The sequence below is a fragment of the Oenanthe melanoleuca genome, chromosome 14 (assembly GCF_029582105.1).
Source record: "Oenanthe melanoleuca isolate GR-GAL-2019-014 chromosome 14, OMel1.0, whole genome shotgun sequence".
Classification (NCBI taxonomy): Eukaryota; Metazoa; Chordata; class Aves; order Passeriformes; family Muscicapidae; genus Oenanthe; species Oenanthe melanoleuca.
Window position 1 is genome coordinate 598,862 of NC_079348.1, and position 13,502 is coordinate 612,363.

At 54.7% G+C, this 13,502-nt stretch overlaps 1 protein-coding gene across 1 annotated transcript; it reads left to right on the plus strand.

Moving 5' to 3' along the window:
- Window positions 1-173: 173 nt before the first annotated feature.
- SCNN1G (sodium channel epithelial 1 subunit gamma) lies at window positions 174-12,689 on the plus strand. Its single transcript, XM_056503647.1, has 13 exons — window positions 174-336; window positions 475-799; window positions 1,566-1,860; window positions 3,361-3,554; window positions 3,942-4,045; window positions 4,865-5,028; window positions 7,736-7,834; window positions 8,978-9,095; window positions 9,807-9,885; window positions 9,963-10,020; window positions 10,360-10,424; window positions 10,620-10,695; window positions 11,087-12,689. Exons 1-13 carry the CDS (start codon window positions 306-308, stop codon window positions 11,471-11,473), a joined length of 1,995 nt encoding a protein of 664 aa, XP_056359622.1. The 5' UTR covers window positions 174-305; the 3' UTR covers window positions 11,474-12,689.
- Window positions 12,690-13,502: the final 813 nt, after the last annotated feature.

Genomic DNA, 13,502 nt, shown 5'->3' on the forward strand with positions numbered 1-13,502 from the left:
CGCCCAGACCCCGCCCCGCGCCCCACACCGGCCGCTCCGGCCCCGCTCCCGGGACCCGCCCGTCCCGTCCCGTCCCGTCCCGTCCCGTCCCGTCCCGTCCCGCCCGCCCCGCTCGGGCCCGTTACTCCGGGCACCCCGCGCAGCCCCGGCCGCCGCCGTGGGGCGGCGCTGCGCGGCTGCGGAGCGGGGCGGGCGGGCCGGGCGGGGCGGGCCGGGCCGGGCCGGGGCGGGGCGGCGGCGGGGGTAGGTACCGAGACTGCCGCCGGCCGCCCCATCGACAGCGCCGCCGGGACTGCGAGCGGAGCATGGCGCCACCGGGCCCGGAGAGCGGCCGAGGTGAGGCGATCCCCCTGCCCCGGGCCGGGCGTTGCGGGGATCACACACCGGGCAAGGCGGGATGCGGGCGGGACAGGCCGCGGTGCGGCGGGCGGGCAGCGATCCCCCGGCCGCCCCTCAGCGCCCGTTCTCCCGCAGCGGCCGCCACGGCCCCCGGTAAGAAGATCACGGCGCGGCTGAAGCGCACGCTGCCGGTGCGCGGCCCGCAGGCGCCCACGCTGAGCGAGCTGATGCGCTGGTACTGCCTCAACACCAACACGCACGGCTGCCGCCGCATCGTGGTGTCCCGCGGCCGCCTGCGCCGCCTGCTCTGGATCCTGCTGACCCTCAGCGCCGTGGGGCTCATCCTCTGGCAGTGCGCCGAGCTCCTCATGAACTACTACAGCGCCTCGGTGTCCGTCACCGTCCAGTTCCAGAAGCTGCCCTTCCCCGCCGTCACCATCTGCAACATCAACCCCTACAAGTGAGGCTCGGGGAGCTGGTGGGAGGATGGGGGGTCAGCACAGCACCGACTCCTTCCCGAGTTCGTCCCGGTGCTGCCTGTCAGCGCTTTCCCAACCTGGCTTCTCCCTGTAGGGCACCTGGTGTGCCGCATCCCCTCTGTGCCCTGTGCCATTCACTCTCACCCCTCTCTGCTGCCTGCTGACCTTGCCTCCGGGCATGCTGCTGTCTGCTCTGCACAGCCCCTGGCAGCTCTTTGGCTCTCTCCAAATTCCCTTCTTCCCAGGACCAGAGTTCCAGGATTACAAACATCATCTCCTAAAGAATGGAAAGGGGATATCTGTCACTCCTCTCCTGCTTCTTTCTTTCTTTATGAGAGATTTTGACATGATTCATCAGCAACACTTTTTCTCCTGTCAAATCATGCTTTACATTGTTCTCTGTTCTGCTGCCAGATTCCCAGCCTGGTCCCCACTGGGATCCAGCTCTTTGATGACTTCACAGATGAAGTCTTATTTCCACATACTCTGCCTCCTCAGGCTTCTAACATAAGGAGCTTGAGAGTCTTGGAAGAACTTTCTCTGTAATTCAGTCTGCTCTGCTCCCTGGGGTCCTTGCTCCAAATCTCCCCGTGAATACAACTGTGTCTGCCCTCAGTGATGTGAGAGCCTGGTGTGAGACCTGCACGGAGAATTCTGTCCCAAGCCATGGCACCCGCCGTGCAGCAGGCACTGCAGCTGGGCAGTGAGGTGGGATGGCATGTCACTGTCAACTTGTCTCTCATGCAGGTACAGTGCCATGAAAGAATACTTATCTGAGTTGGACAAAGAGACAAAAAAGGCTTTGGAAACTTTCTATGGATTTTCTGAGGGCAAGTCCAAGGTGCGCCGGTCAGTGGATGACTGGAACAGCACAGGGAGCGACTTCTTCCAACAGATCCCTCTGCTGAAGGTGGAGGACTTCTCCAGGACAGCGACTGACCTGCACAGTGGGCAGAAGAGGAGAGTAGAGGGAAGTGTCTTTCACAAGGACTCGTCCATCGTGAACTCGGGAGATTCCAATGACATCATTGGCTTTCAGCTGGTGAGTATCACAGTGCCAGCCAGCGAGTTCCCTTGGGGCAGCAAAGGGCTGCCTTGGGGTCAGCGTCCCTCTGGCAGCTGCCTTGGGGTCAGTGTCCCTCTGGCAGCTGGCTTAGGGTCAACGTCCCTCTGGCAGCTGGCTTAGGGTCAGCGTCCCTCTGGCAGCTGCCTTGGGGTCAGTGTCCCTCTGGCAGCTGCCTTGGGGTCAGCGTCCCTCTGGCAGCTGGCTTAGGGTCAGTGTCCCTCTGGCAGCTGGCTTAGGGTCAATGTACCTCTGGCAGCTGGCTTAGGGTCAGCGTCCCTCTGGCAGCTGCCTTGGGGTCAGTGTCCCTCTGGCAGCTGGCTTAGGGTCAGCGTCCCTCTGGCAGCTGGCTTAGGGTCAGTGTATCTCGTGCAGCTGCCTTGGGGTCAGTGTATCTCGTGCAGCTGCCTTGGGGTCAGTGTATCTCTGGCAGCTGCCTTGGGGTCAGTGTATCTCTGGCAGCTGGCTTAGGGTCAGTGTCCCTCTGGCAGCTGGCTTAGGGTCAGTGTATCTCTGGCAGCTGGCTTAGGGTCAGTGTATCTCTGGCAGCTGCCTTGGGGTCAGCGTCCCTCTGGCAGCTGGCTTAGGGTCAGTGTCCCTCTGGCAGCTCCCTTGGGGTCAGTGTCCCTCTGGCAGCTGCCTTGGGGTCAGTGTCCCTCTGGCAGCTGGCTTAGGGTCAGTGTCCCTCTGGCAGCTGCCTTGGGGTCAGTGTCCCTCTGGCAGCTGGCTTAGGGTCAGTGTACCTCTGGCAGCTGGCTTAGGGTCAGTGTATCTCTGGCAGCTGCCTTGGGGTCAGTGTCCCTCTGGCAGCTGCCTTGGGGTCAGTGTATCTCTGGCAGCTGCCTTGGGGTCAGCGTCCCTCTGGCAGCTGGCTTAGGGTCAGTGTCCCTCTGGCAGCTCCCTTGGGGTCAGTGTCCCTCTGGCAGCTGCCTTGGGGTCAGTGTCCCTCTGGCAGCTGGCTTAGGGTCAGTGTCCCTCTGGCAGCTGCCTTGGGGTCAGTGTCCCTCTGGCAGCTGGCTTAGGGTCAGCGTCCCTCTGGCAGCTCCCTTGGGGTCAGTGTCCCTCTGGCAGCTGGCTTAGGGTCAGTGTCCCTCTGGCAGCTGCCTTGGGGTCAGTGTCCCTCTGGCAGGCTTTTTTGCCTGCTCAGGTGGCTTTGCAGTGCCCTGTCTGCACTTCTGCCTAAGCATCCACAGCTGCTGCAGATTCACCTCCAGCTCTCTGGAAGAGCAGTGCCTTCCTGAAGTCTTCCCAAATACAGTCAGTGTCATCTGTGACCTTTCTTTTGGTCCTGAAATATTTGGTCATGTCACTTAGCCCTGCATAAAAGGTCTTTGATGCCCACTGTAACTTCATACATGTTTATTTCTGTGGAAGAGAAGCATTATCAGATGTACCTTGTACAATCTTTAATTTACATTTGCCTTGTAGAATCCATGGTTTCAGTCCATCTGAAATGTTTTTTCTGTTTGTGCTTGTCAGTGTGATGCAAACAACAGCAGTGAGTGTGCCCTGTACACATTCAGCTCGGGTGTCAACGCCATCCAGGAGTGGTACAAGCTGCATTACATGAACATCATGGCACAAATTCCCCTGGAGACTAAAGAAAAATTGAGTTATTCTGCTGATGACCTTATACTGACATGTTTCTTTGATGGCCTATCTTGTGACAAAAGGTCAGTGCACAGAAAATTCCTGCCATCCTAACAGCTTGTTTCCAAGCTCATAATATGTAGGAATGGAATAATTGGTATTTGCTGAATTCCAGCAGGAGACACTGCTAGTTCTGTGAATCTGCCTCCCCCCTGCTATTAACCCCCATTCCTACATTAAAACTTCCTTGAGTTTCCATCTCCTGAGATAGTAAACTAGATCATACCGCCATGTGTTTTCAAGTTACTCAGATAGAGACCCACATCTTTCAGCAGAATAAACCTCTTGAAAAGAAGTAATAAAACCCCATACAGTCCTGGTCTGTCTCTTGTCCAAACCAAAGTCCAAATATGCTTTCTCCCACAGATAGAACTACAGGGAACAATGCCATGATCTTTGATTTCTTGCAGGCACTTCACTCGTTTCCATCACCCTCTCCATGGCAACTGCTACACCTTCAACAGCGGCGAGAACGGGACCATCCTGAGCACCTCCACAGGTGGCAGCGAGTATGGTGAGTGGGGCACTGCACACCTGAGTGTTCCAGGGCACTCTGCACACCCGGGGTGTTCCTGGGCACTCTGCACACCCGGGGTGTTCCTGGGCACTTATCACACCTGGGGTGTTCCTGGGCACTCTGCACACCCGGGGTGTTCCTGGGCACTTACCACACCTGGGGTGTTCCAGGGCACTCTGCACACCTGAGGTATTCCAGGGCAGTTATCACACCTGGGGTGTTCCCTGTCACTCTGCACACCTGAGTGTTCCAGGGCACTCTGCACACCTGGGCTGTTCCAGGACAGTTTGCACACCTGAGTGTTCCCTGTCACTCTGCACACCTGGAGTGTTCCTAGCACTCTGCACACCTGAGTGTTCCCTGTCACCCTGCACACCTGGGTTGTTCCAGGGCAGTTTGCAGAGGAGCTGTTTGATAACAAGTGGTGCAGCAAACTGGATCCTGCTGGAGCGTGAGCGATGTGTTGGCTGTAGATGTACAGGCTGATTGGGGAAATGCCTGTTTGAACTAGTGCAAACTCTTGCCTGAGAATACAGATAATATCATTGCATCACTAATGTTTTCCAGCTGAAATGACTGCTGCCCAGTTATATAAGTGAGTTCCAGCCACGTTCTCAGCAGATGTTATTTGTTGTACTCGGTGCCACCAGGGGATGTTACTGGCTGCAGGTGTCTTGGCCTGGCTGGGCAGAGGCTGTGCTTGGCTTTACAGTTCTCCTTAAGGCCAGATAACATGAAATAAACCGTGCTGCCCTCCCTGACCACAAAACATGGCTCTGGCTCCTGGTGTAACTTGCTGCCTTGTCTCTGGTTCAGGATTGCACGTTGTCCTGTACATCGATGAGGCAGACTACAACCCCTTCCTGGTGACATCCACAGGAGCCAAGATCATTGTCCACGACCAAAACGAGTATCCCTTCATTGAAGACATTGGCACGGAAATTGAGACTGCAGCAGCCACCTCCATAGGGATGCACTTTGTGAGTGGCAGCAATCTCCTTTTTGGGTGCACCTTTGCCTTGGTACAGCTTTAAATAGGAACTGGTGGGGTGATTGCAGAGAGCCAGCAGCTCCAAGGCCTTTAAATACCTCCCACTCAGCAGCTGAAGTGCCCTGAAGGAAATCCTGTGATAGCACTTTTCTGAAGAAAAGAGGCCATGGGAAAATCAGTCTTTATAAACCAAACCGGCCTGGGATATTGTTTGTTCTCCCTTTTCTTCCACCTCTTGGCTTTCCAGGGGATTTTTGGTTTTGTTTTCACAGCAAAATCCACAACCACAGAAGTGTGTCAAGTGCCTTGTTTGGCGTTAGCAATGAGCAGGAAGTTTCATCCCAGAGAGTCCCTGGGGTGGAGAGCCAGAGCTGGAGCTGTGGGTCCCCCGCGTTGGGGTTGGGTCCCTAGGGAAGGTGGCAGCACAGCCCCTTGAACTGTTTTGTGAGTTAAGCCTCATTCTGCTGGTTTTCTCTATCCCAGTTATAAAAACACCCTCGTGGGCAGTGGCTTTGCTTCTTCCAGCTGTGTACAAAGGCAAGGAGAGCTGCAGCTCCTGCTTTCCCCATTTAGTGTTCAGAGCAGGCCTTTGGCCCCGGGGGTTCGGCACTGCAGGAAGCTGTGCATGTCCCCTTTCATCTGGATGGGCTGTTAAGTGAGCACTTCAGCTCTGCCCTTCTTCCTTCTGCTCTGCTCTGAGCACCAGCCATCCTGCTTATCTGGGTGTGCCGAGGCCTTGCATTAGAAAAGACATTAAAAGAGGGCTGATGTTTTACAAAATGCAGATAGTTAACTGTCTTCCAGCTGGCTGGAAAACTGGCAGCAACTCCTTGGTCAGTCATGACTGAGAGGTTTGGGAGCCACGATGGTGTGAGGACACAAGTCTCACAAGACTTTTCTCTGTCACCATCACAATGTTACAGAGACTTCATGCAAGGCAGAGTCTCAATATTTAATGTAATATGTTCCTAGCACAATCAGTTTGAAGTGTTGCTGTAGTATAAAAAACAAGATTAGGCACATCTTAGTGTCTGTATATAAAAGATTGTTTTGAGGAAAGGATCCAATTGCATCCTCATGAGGCAGCCAAAATAGAAGCTGGACACAATTTCATGTCTCAGAGCAAAAGCTGGGGGATCACTGTCCTGCTGGGAGAGGACAACTGCAGAGAGCCTGCTGAGTGGTGGAGGTCAGGATTGTCAGATTGTCAGGACAGGGCTGCAGTGTGAGGTGCCACATCAGTCCTTGTCCCCACATGCAAGGGCACAAAGAGGGCACAGCAGCTCTGTCCCTCACTGTGCTGGGCTCTGAACACAGCATCATTGCACATGGGCTTCTGCTGGGTACTGCAACTGCCCCTCACCTCCAAAAATATTCCAAGATGTTTGGCATGCAAACAAGGCATTGCTTGGTCAGAGTTACAGTGCTTCAGTTAAATATTTAGTTTGGAAATTATTTCAGTTCCTGAAGGAACAAGTAAGCTTTTATAGGAGCATAAGCCACAACAAAATAATTCTATACAAAGGATCCATCATCTCTTGGAAGCCCCAGGAGCAGACAGAGGCAATGTCTTGGCTCTACATTGTATTGGAATTTAAAAGCTGGTTTCAGTCGGTTTTCAGCAGTAATGCATCTCTAATATGCATCTTTCTCTCCAAAGAGAGATCTGAGCATCTCTAAAAGCACTGATTTACACCACAGTGGCCCAGAGCCATCTCCTGCTGTAGATAAATTGGTGAGGTATGCTCCTATCAGATGTGGCCTCAGGGGCTGCATTCAGTGCCTTAGGGGCTACCAGCCATTCTCAGGTTCCTGCTAAATTGATCCTTTGTACAGAATTTTAAATTCTAATTTTAAACTCTGTAGAGAAAGACAGGTGAATGGATTCTTAAATGGATGTTTCTTGTGGTTTCAGGCCACTTTGTTGTAAAGTGGATAATTACTGCAGAAAGATAGCAGGGGCTGAGGGAGGTAAGGCAGGCTGCAGAAAGTGGGCCATGGGGCTGGAATCAGGTTTGGGAATTTGAGGGCTCCCAGCCCTGGTTTCCCAGAGCTTGCAGGCACAGAGGTGGCACATCAGAGCTCTGATCTGGGCAGAGATTTGGAACAGGAAAAGTCATGAGCATTTGGGAGGAAGGGTCAAAGCAGCACCTGGAAAAAGGTTTGAGGGAGACACAAACATTTGATTTAGAGTGGATTGGGAGAGGTGCTGTTGAGCACTAGTGGAGCCTCAAGTGCTGTTTACCCAGGGCACAGGAGCAGCCAGTGCAGCACAGCACAGCTCAGGCAGGCAGGGATCCTCACAGAAATAACCCAAAACCCCCATCCAACACCCACCATCCCTCAGAGCACAGACATCCAGAGCAAAGCACACACTGAGACTAGCAGAGAGCATGCACATGGATGACTCTGCTGTGAAAGCCCCTCACTGCTGTGATTATAGCACCTTGCATTCCTGCAGGGGGTTTCCAGGAGGACAGCAGGGAATCCCACCAGAGCAGTGTTTTGGGAAACGGATATTAGAAACAAAAAACCCCTTGTTTTGACAAGGGATTGGCCAATCATTTTAGGTAGCAAAAGGTAAACATTCTATTTAAAGCTGCCTTATCACTTACAGTTTCAGAGTCGGGATAAAGTGTCACTGAATCCTTTGGTGAACTCCAGAAAAACAAGTTTTGTTCTTTTGTGTTTCCCAGACTCGGTCTCGCAAGCTGAGCAAACCCTACAGTGACTGCACAGAGACAGGAGCTGACATACCCGTGGACAACCTCTACAACAAGAGCTACTCACTCCAGGTAAAGCCATTACATTTGGGGTTATCAGTTGCTTGAAAACTGCCTGCATAAAGAGCTTTGTAACAGTCTGTGGTTCAGAGACTGGGAGCAGCCTGAGCACAGGGCTGTGCTGGTGTAAAATGCAATGGCACTTCTTAAAATCCAGCTTTTATTCCTAAGTGGTTGCTGTTTGAAGTTCCCTCAGGCACCCTGTTAGATAAAGAGAGAACATGAGCTCATTAGGCAATTTTCAAGCAATGTGAGACTGGAAAATATTGGCCAAGTAAAGGTTGCAGCTAAGTAACCCTTGAAGCCAGAAATTGTGACCTTTAGGACTCCAAGAATAACAGAAACCATCTAATCAGTATCCAGATAGCAGGATGTTTGTTTACAGAGTAAGTTTCCACTAATTTTGCATGGTTTCTTTAATTTGGTCCTCTTGGAGAGTGTCAGTTGTTCTGGCACTCTCCACTTGAAGAATTGTGCTTACATTAGCTGCTGCCTGCTGCAAAGCCCAGGTCTAGGCTGAATTTATGTTATATGGGGAATATGAAATCTGCTGTGGTGTAGTGCCAGGTAGGATCACCCAGACATTATCTCAGGGTTTTAGTAACAGTACTTCACCAAAACTCAGTGCTCAGGAGGGACTGGAACTAAAAGGCTTGACTGGGATTTAAAAGAGAAGTTCTGTTCCTGCATGTCCCAGTGTTTTAGCACAAACCACAGCTCTGCTGCCTTGTTAATCCTCCCAGCTTCACCTCTCCAGTAGGCACCAGCAGGGTTTGGTGGAAGCTGTGAACGTTTGCTGCTGTGAGTCACTTCCCACACCTAGTTAGTGATTCATGGGCCACGTGCCATGGCAGGCCTAAAACCCTCTCCTTGACTCTGTAAAGAACAACTGCAACATTGAAGCTTTTGGTGGCATTCATAGAACCCCCATCTATGTAATCCTTCAAGAAGATTATATTCTTATTTTTTGCACTAGAGCCTCAACCCTCCACTGTACTTTCTGCCTATGTTTGTATTCACCCACAGCAGAGTCTGAAGGCCCAGGGAAGCAGGGTTCCCATCCCACTGCATTGTCATAAGAGGATGTTTTCAGGTGCACAGGAGCCTGGAGCTTGGTGCTGCCTCTTAGCCCCCAGCTCTGTTTTTTCTCCCCAGATCTGCCTGCACTCCTGCTTCCAGAAGGCCATGGTGGAATCCTGTGGCTGTGCCCAGTATGCTCAGCCCTTACCTGCTGGGGCTGAGTACTGCAACTACAAGAAGAACCCAAACTGGAGTTAGTATTGAAACACCTCTGGCACTGCACATGCCTCAGCTGCCAGTCCTGTCCCCTGCACCCCCAGTGTCCCTGTCACACAGCCCCTGCACCCCCAGTGTCCCTGTCACACAGCCCCTGCACCTACCCTGCACCCTCAGTGTCCCTGTCACACAGCCCTCTGCACCCCCAGTGTCCCTGGCACACAGCCCCTGCACCCACCCTGCACCCCCAGTGTCCCTGTCACACAGCCCCTGCACCCCCAGTGTCCCTGGCACAGCCCTCTGCACCCACCCTGCACCCCCAGTGTCCCTGTCACACAGCCCCTGCACCCACCCTGCACCCCCAGTGTCCCTGGCACAGCCCTCTGCACCCCCAGTGTGCTGGGATGAGGCAAATCTGCCTTAACCCACTTAAGCTGCCACCCCCAGAGCCAGAAGTGTCTCCCTTGCTCACACTGGCTGGTTGGTGAATCTGCCCCTGATGGTTTGTCACCTGTGCCCACCACAGAGCAGTGGAGTGGAGGGCTGACCAGGTGTGGCAGTTTTCATGCCTGTATCAAGTGACAGCCACTTCTCAAGAGCCTTTTGCAATATCTCTGGGGTAAATCCTTTTATCCCCACCGTGTAGGCGATGGCCACAAGGGCCACCTCTGCCCCAGATGTCCCACTCCAGCCCAGGTAGCAGGTTTTCTCTCAGGCTTCTCACACACGTCCTGCTCTTCCCCTGCAGTGTACTGCTACTACAGACTGCATGAGAAGTTTGTGAAGGAGCAGCTGGGCTGCCAGCAGATCTGCAAAGATGCCTGCAGGTGAGTCCTTGCCACAGGCAGAGGTGAGGTGTGTGTGGGAATCAGAGCTCACAAGTGACATCTGCCTTTCTTTGCAGCTTCAAGGAGTGGGCTCTCACCACCAGCATTGCCCAGTGGCCATCCACCGTGTCAGAGGTCAGTCCCCAGCTGTTCCCCAGCAGAACAGCAGCCTAGCACAAGGCTCTGAGCAGCCCCAGAGGCTCAGCACAAAAGCAGGAGCCCCTGGGCTAGTCAGTGGCATTCAGTGATGCTGCTCCCAGAGACCAGTCTGTAGTTTCCAGCTCAGGGCTTCCCCTCCAGGAGTTTACCATTAAACTGGAATTTGACTTGGGAGATCCCCTTGGGCCCAGCTGGGCTGTCACACACTCAGTTCTGGTGGCCAGACTAGCCCAGGGAGGTTGGAGCAGAGTCCCTTCCCAGGGGTCTCTGCACAAGAACCTGCAGCTCGAGTGGCATTTTCTGTCTATTCTCCAGGACTGGATGCTCCGGGTTCTCTCTTGGGACAAAGGGCAGAAACTCAACAACAAGAAGCTGAACAAGTAAGTCCCCCTGTGTGTTCCTGCCTTGCACCTCCAGCTCTGATACGATCTCGGCAGCCCTAATGATGGCAATTGGGGAAAAAGCTCCCTTGGAGCAGCCCAGCCCTACTGGTCCAACTGGTTATTTGCATAGTTTTTCAGTATGTTTCATGTTATTGTTTTACTAAACCCTCTGCCTGCCTCCTGCTTCCCCAGGACAGACCTTGCCAACCTGATGGTGTTTTACAAGGACCTGAACGAGAGATTCATCTCGGAGAATCCTGCCAACACGGTGAGTGAGCGTGCTGCTCCCTGCTCCCAGAGACACAGCACTTCCTCCCACGCAGCCTGGGAGCTTTCACCTGCCCAGGGGAGCAGTCCCACACGGGCAGGGGCAGGAAGCTGATCTCAGATATGCACCTCTGGGCTGGTCCTGCCCTTTCCAGCCCTTATCTCGGGCCACGTCTGCCTGTCCAGCCCCGAGCCCTGTGCAAGCTCACAGCAAGCTCAGCTCCAAGCTCCTCCTGAAGCGGAGCCAGAGAGAACTACAGCAGAGATGGGCCCAGTGCATTTGGGAGTGCTGAGCAAGGCCTGGGTGCCCAGCTCTGTCTCCCTGCCTGCTGCCCCAGCCCCATGCACAGAGCCCATTGCGGACCCCAACCTGGTGCTCTCTGCCCTTGCAGCTGGTCATTCTGCTGTCCAACTTCGGGGGCCAGCTGGGGCTGTGGATGAGCTGCTCGGTGGTGTGTGTCATCGAGATCGTGGAGGTGTTCCTCATCGACTCGCTGTCCATCGTGCTGCGGCGCCAGTGGCAGAGGGCCAAGAAGTGGTGGAGCCACCGCCAGCGGGGCGGCGCGGGGACGGCACAGCCCGCTGACCCGGAGAGGCAGGGCCACCACAACCCCGCGTGCCTGGACGAGGACCTGCCCACCTTCACCACGGCCCTGCGCCTGCCCCTGCCCCAGGACAGCCCCCTGCCCAGGACTCCCCCCCCCAACTACAGCACCCTGCGCCTGGAGACCGCCTTCAGCGAGCAGCTGCCCGACACGCTGGAGCTGGGCCGGCACTGACGGCGCACCCGCCCTGCCCGCGGGGCTGGGACAGGCGCTGGGGGGCTGGCAGCTCACACCCTCACTCAGGGATCCAGCCGCGTTCAGCGCTGCCCTGAGCTCAGACACAAAACCAAGAGCTGAGCCATGGGGAGCTTCAGCACCTCAGTTGTTCGTGGTGGCAGGAGATGGCTGGAGCAGGATGTGGCACTGAGCTGGGATGTCTCACCAGGCAAAGGCACGCATTAGCCACCAGCTGCACACACCCCATTGCATGTGGGCAGGAGTTGCTCCACAGCAGCAGATTGATGCCACATTGAGCATTAACACTAATTGCTCTCTGCTGTGTGGCTGGACCTGTGGGAAAAACCCGGGGCTGTCAGGATTCCAGGATGGCATGTGTAGGAAGGGCATGACAGGCGCTTGGGTAAAGCACAAAAGAGCGTTAAAGGAAAGTGCTCACTTGAATTTTCATTAGAAACCTGATTCCAATGGTGGCCTGAGGAGCTCTTTCTTGTGAGATGAAAAGCCAGGACAACCAGAAATGTGCTTGTAGAGCAAGTTACTACACAGCTGGGGCAGGAAAGCCCGAGTCATCCCCAAGGAATCATCTGAGAGGGCATGAAATCCAATTTGGAGCACAGTAATGAAGTGTATCCTCTGCAAGCTTGTTCCATTCCACAGCACTCAGGCAGCCCTTAAACACAACTTGCAAGGAGCTCATTAAATTACTTCCCTCACAGGAGCTCGCTGGCTGCTCCTTCCTGCTCAACCCCAGGCAAGGACTTCCTGCTGCAGCCACCCAGTGCCCAGCTGCCTGCCCTGGGCTGCAGTGCCTGGAGGGTGTCTCACTCCACCTGAGCCTCATCCACCTTGCCCCTTCCACAAAGCAGTGTCAGCAGCCACCTTTTACCTCCTGTGCTGCTGCTGTGCCCACCCAGCCCTGGGCTCCCCAGCCTGCACCAGCTCCCTCCTGCCACAGCTCTGCTGCCCTCAGCACCTTGGAGGTGTGAGCAGAGCCCACTCCACACGGGCTGCTGGGGTCTGTGGAGCCAGAGCCATGCAGAGCATGTGAGGGCTGTCTGAGTGGAAGAGTCTGTCCTTTCCTTTCTCTAGGAGCTTGTTTTATAGAGGACAGTGAGAATCCAGGAAGGTTCTTTAATGTGCAATAAAACCTATTTTAACTGAATTATTTAAATAGATGGTAAACTGAGAAAATAAAGATATATTTTTGAGTAACTGCTTTGCCTTTTGTTTTTAAATCACTGCTATATGAGGTATCCAGAGAGCTGGACTTGGCTGTGCATGCCCAGGAGCTGCAGGTTCCCAGCAGGGATGGAGCAGGGGTCCTGTGGGACCCAGCTCAGGAGCAGGCAGGAGGAACTCGAGGTGCAAGCACAAACAGTGAAAAGGCCTTTCACAAAGCAATGTAAACCAGCAAGGGACCAAAACCACTGGAACTTCAGGTGTGCCCAGACAGCTCCACACCTGGGCAGTCCCTTGGAGGCCACAGGAAAAGTGAGAAGCAGATCTGCCTCAGCCCCTGGTCCAGCACTGAGAGGTGCTCTGGGCAAGCCATGGCTCATCCCACCATCTCTAACAGCATCAAACAGCAGCACTCATCGTGTCAGTCATGGGCAGCAGTGACATGACAGTGACAGAACTACCCCACTCCCCTGGGTGCCACGGGTGTGAGCTGTCCCCACTGCACAGGGACAGGAGCCACAGAGGCAGAGCTGAGGAACTCCTCACCACAAACTGCCCTGCCAGGCTGCTGCTGCCACAGGAGCTGCTCTGGCCCCGTTACCCCTGGCTGAGGAATTGCCTTCCCTTGCAGGGGGTCAGCAGCCCCCAGGGCACAGGGAACACTGGGGACACACACCACAGAGGGGGCCATGCCACAGCTCTCCCATTCCACAGCTGTACCTGTGTGTGCAGCACCCCAGAGACCACAGCTCTCCCCAGGGCTCGCTCGCATCTGCTGCAGGCAGTGCTAAGGAGAGACTGCCCGAGCTCAGCTTGGTGCTGGTCCTGATCCCTCCTCACTGCT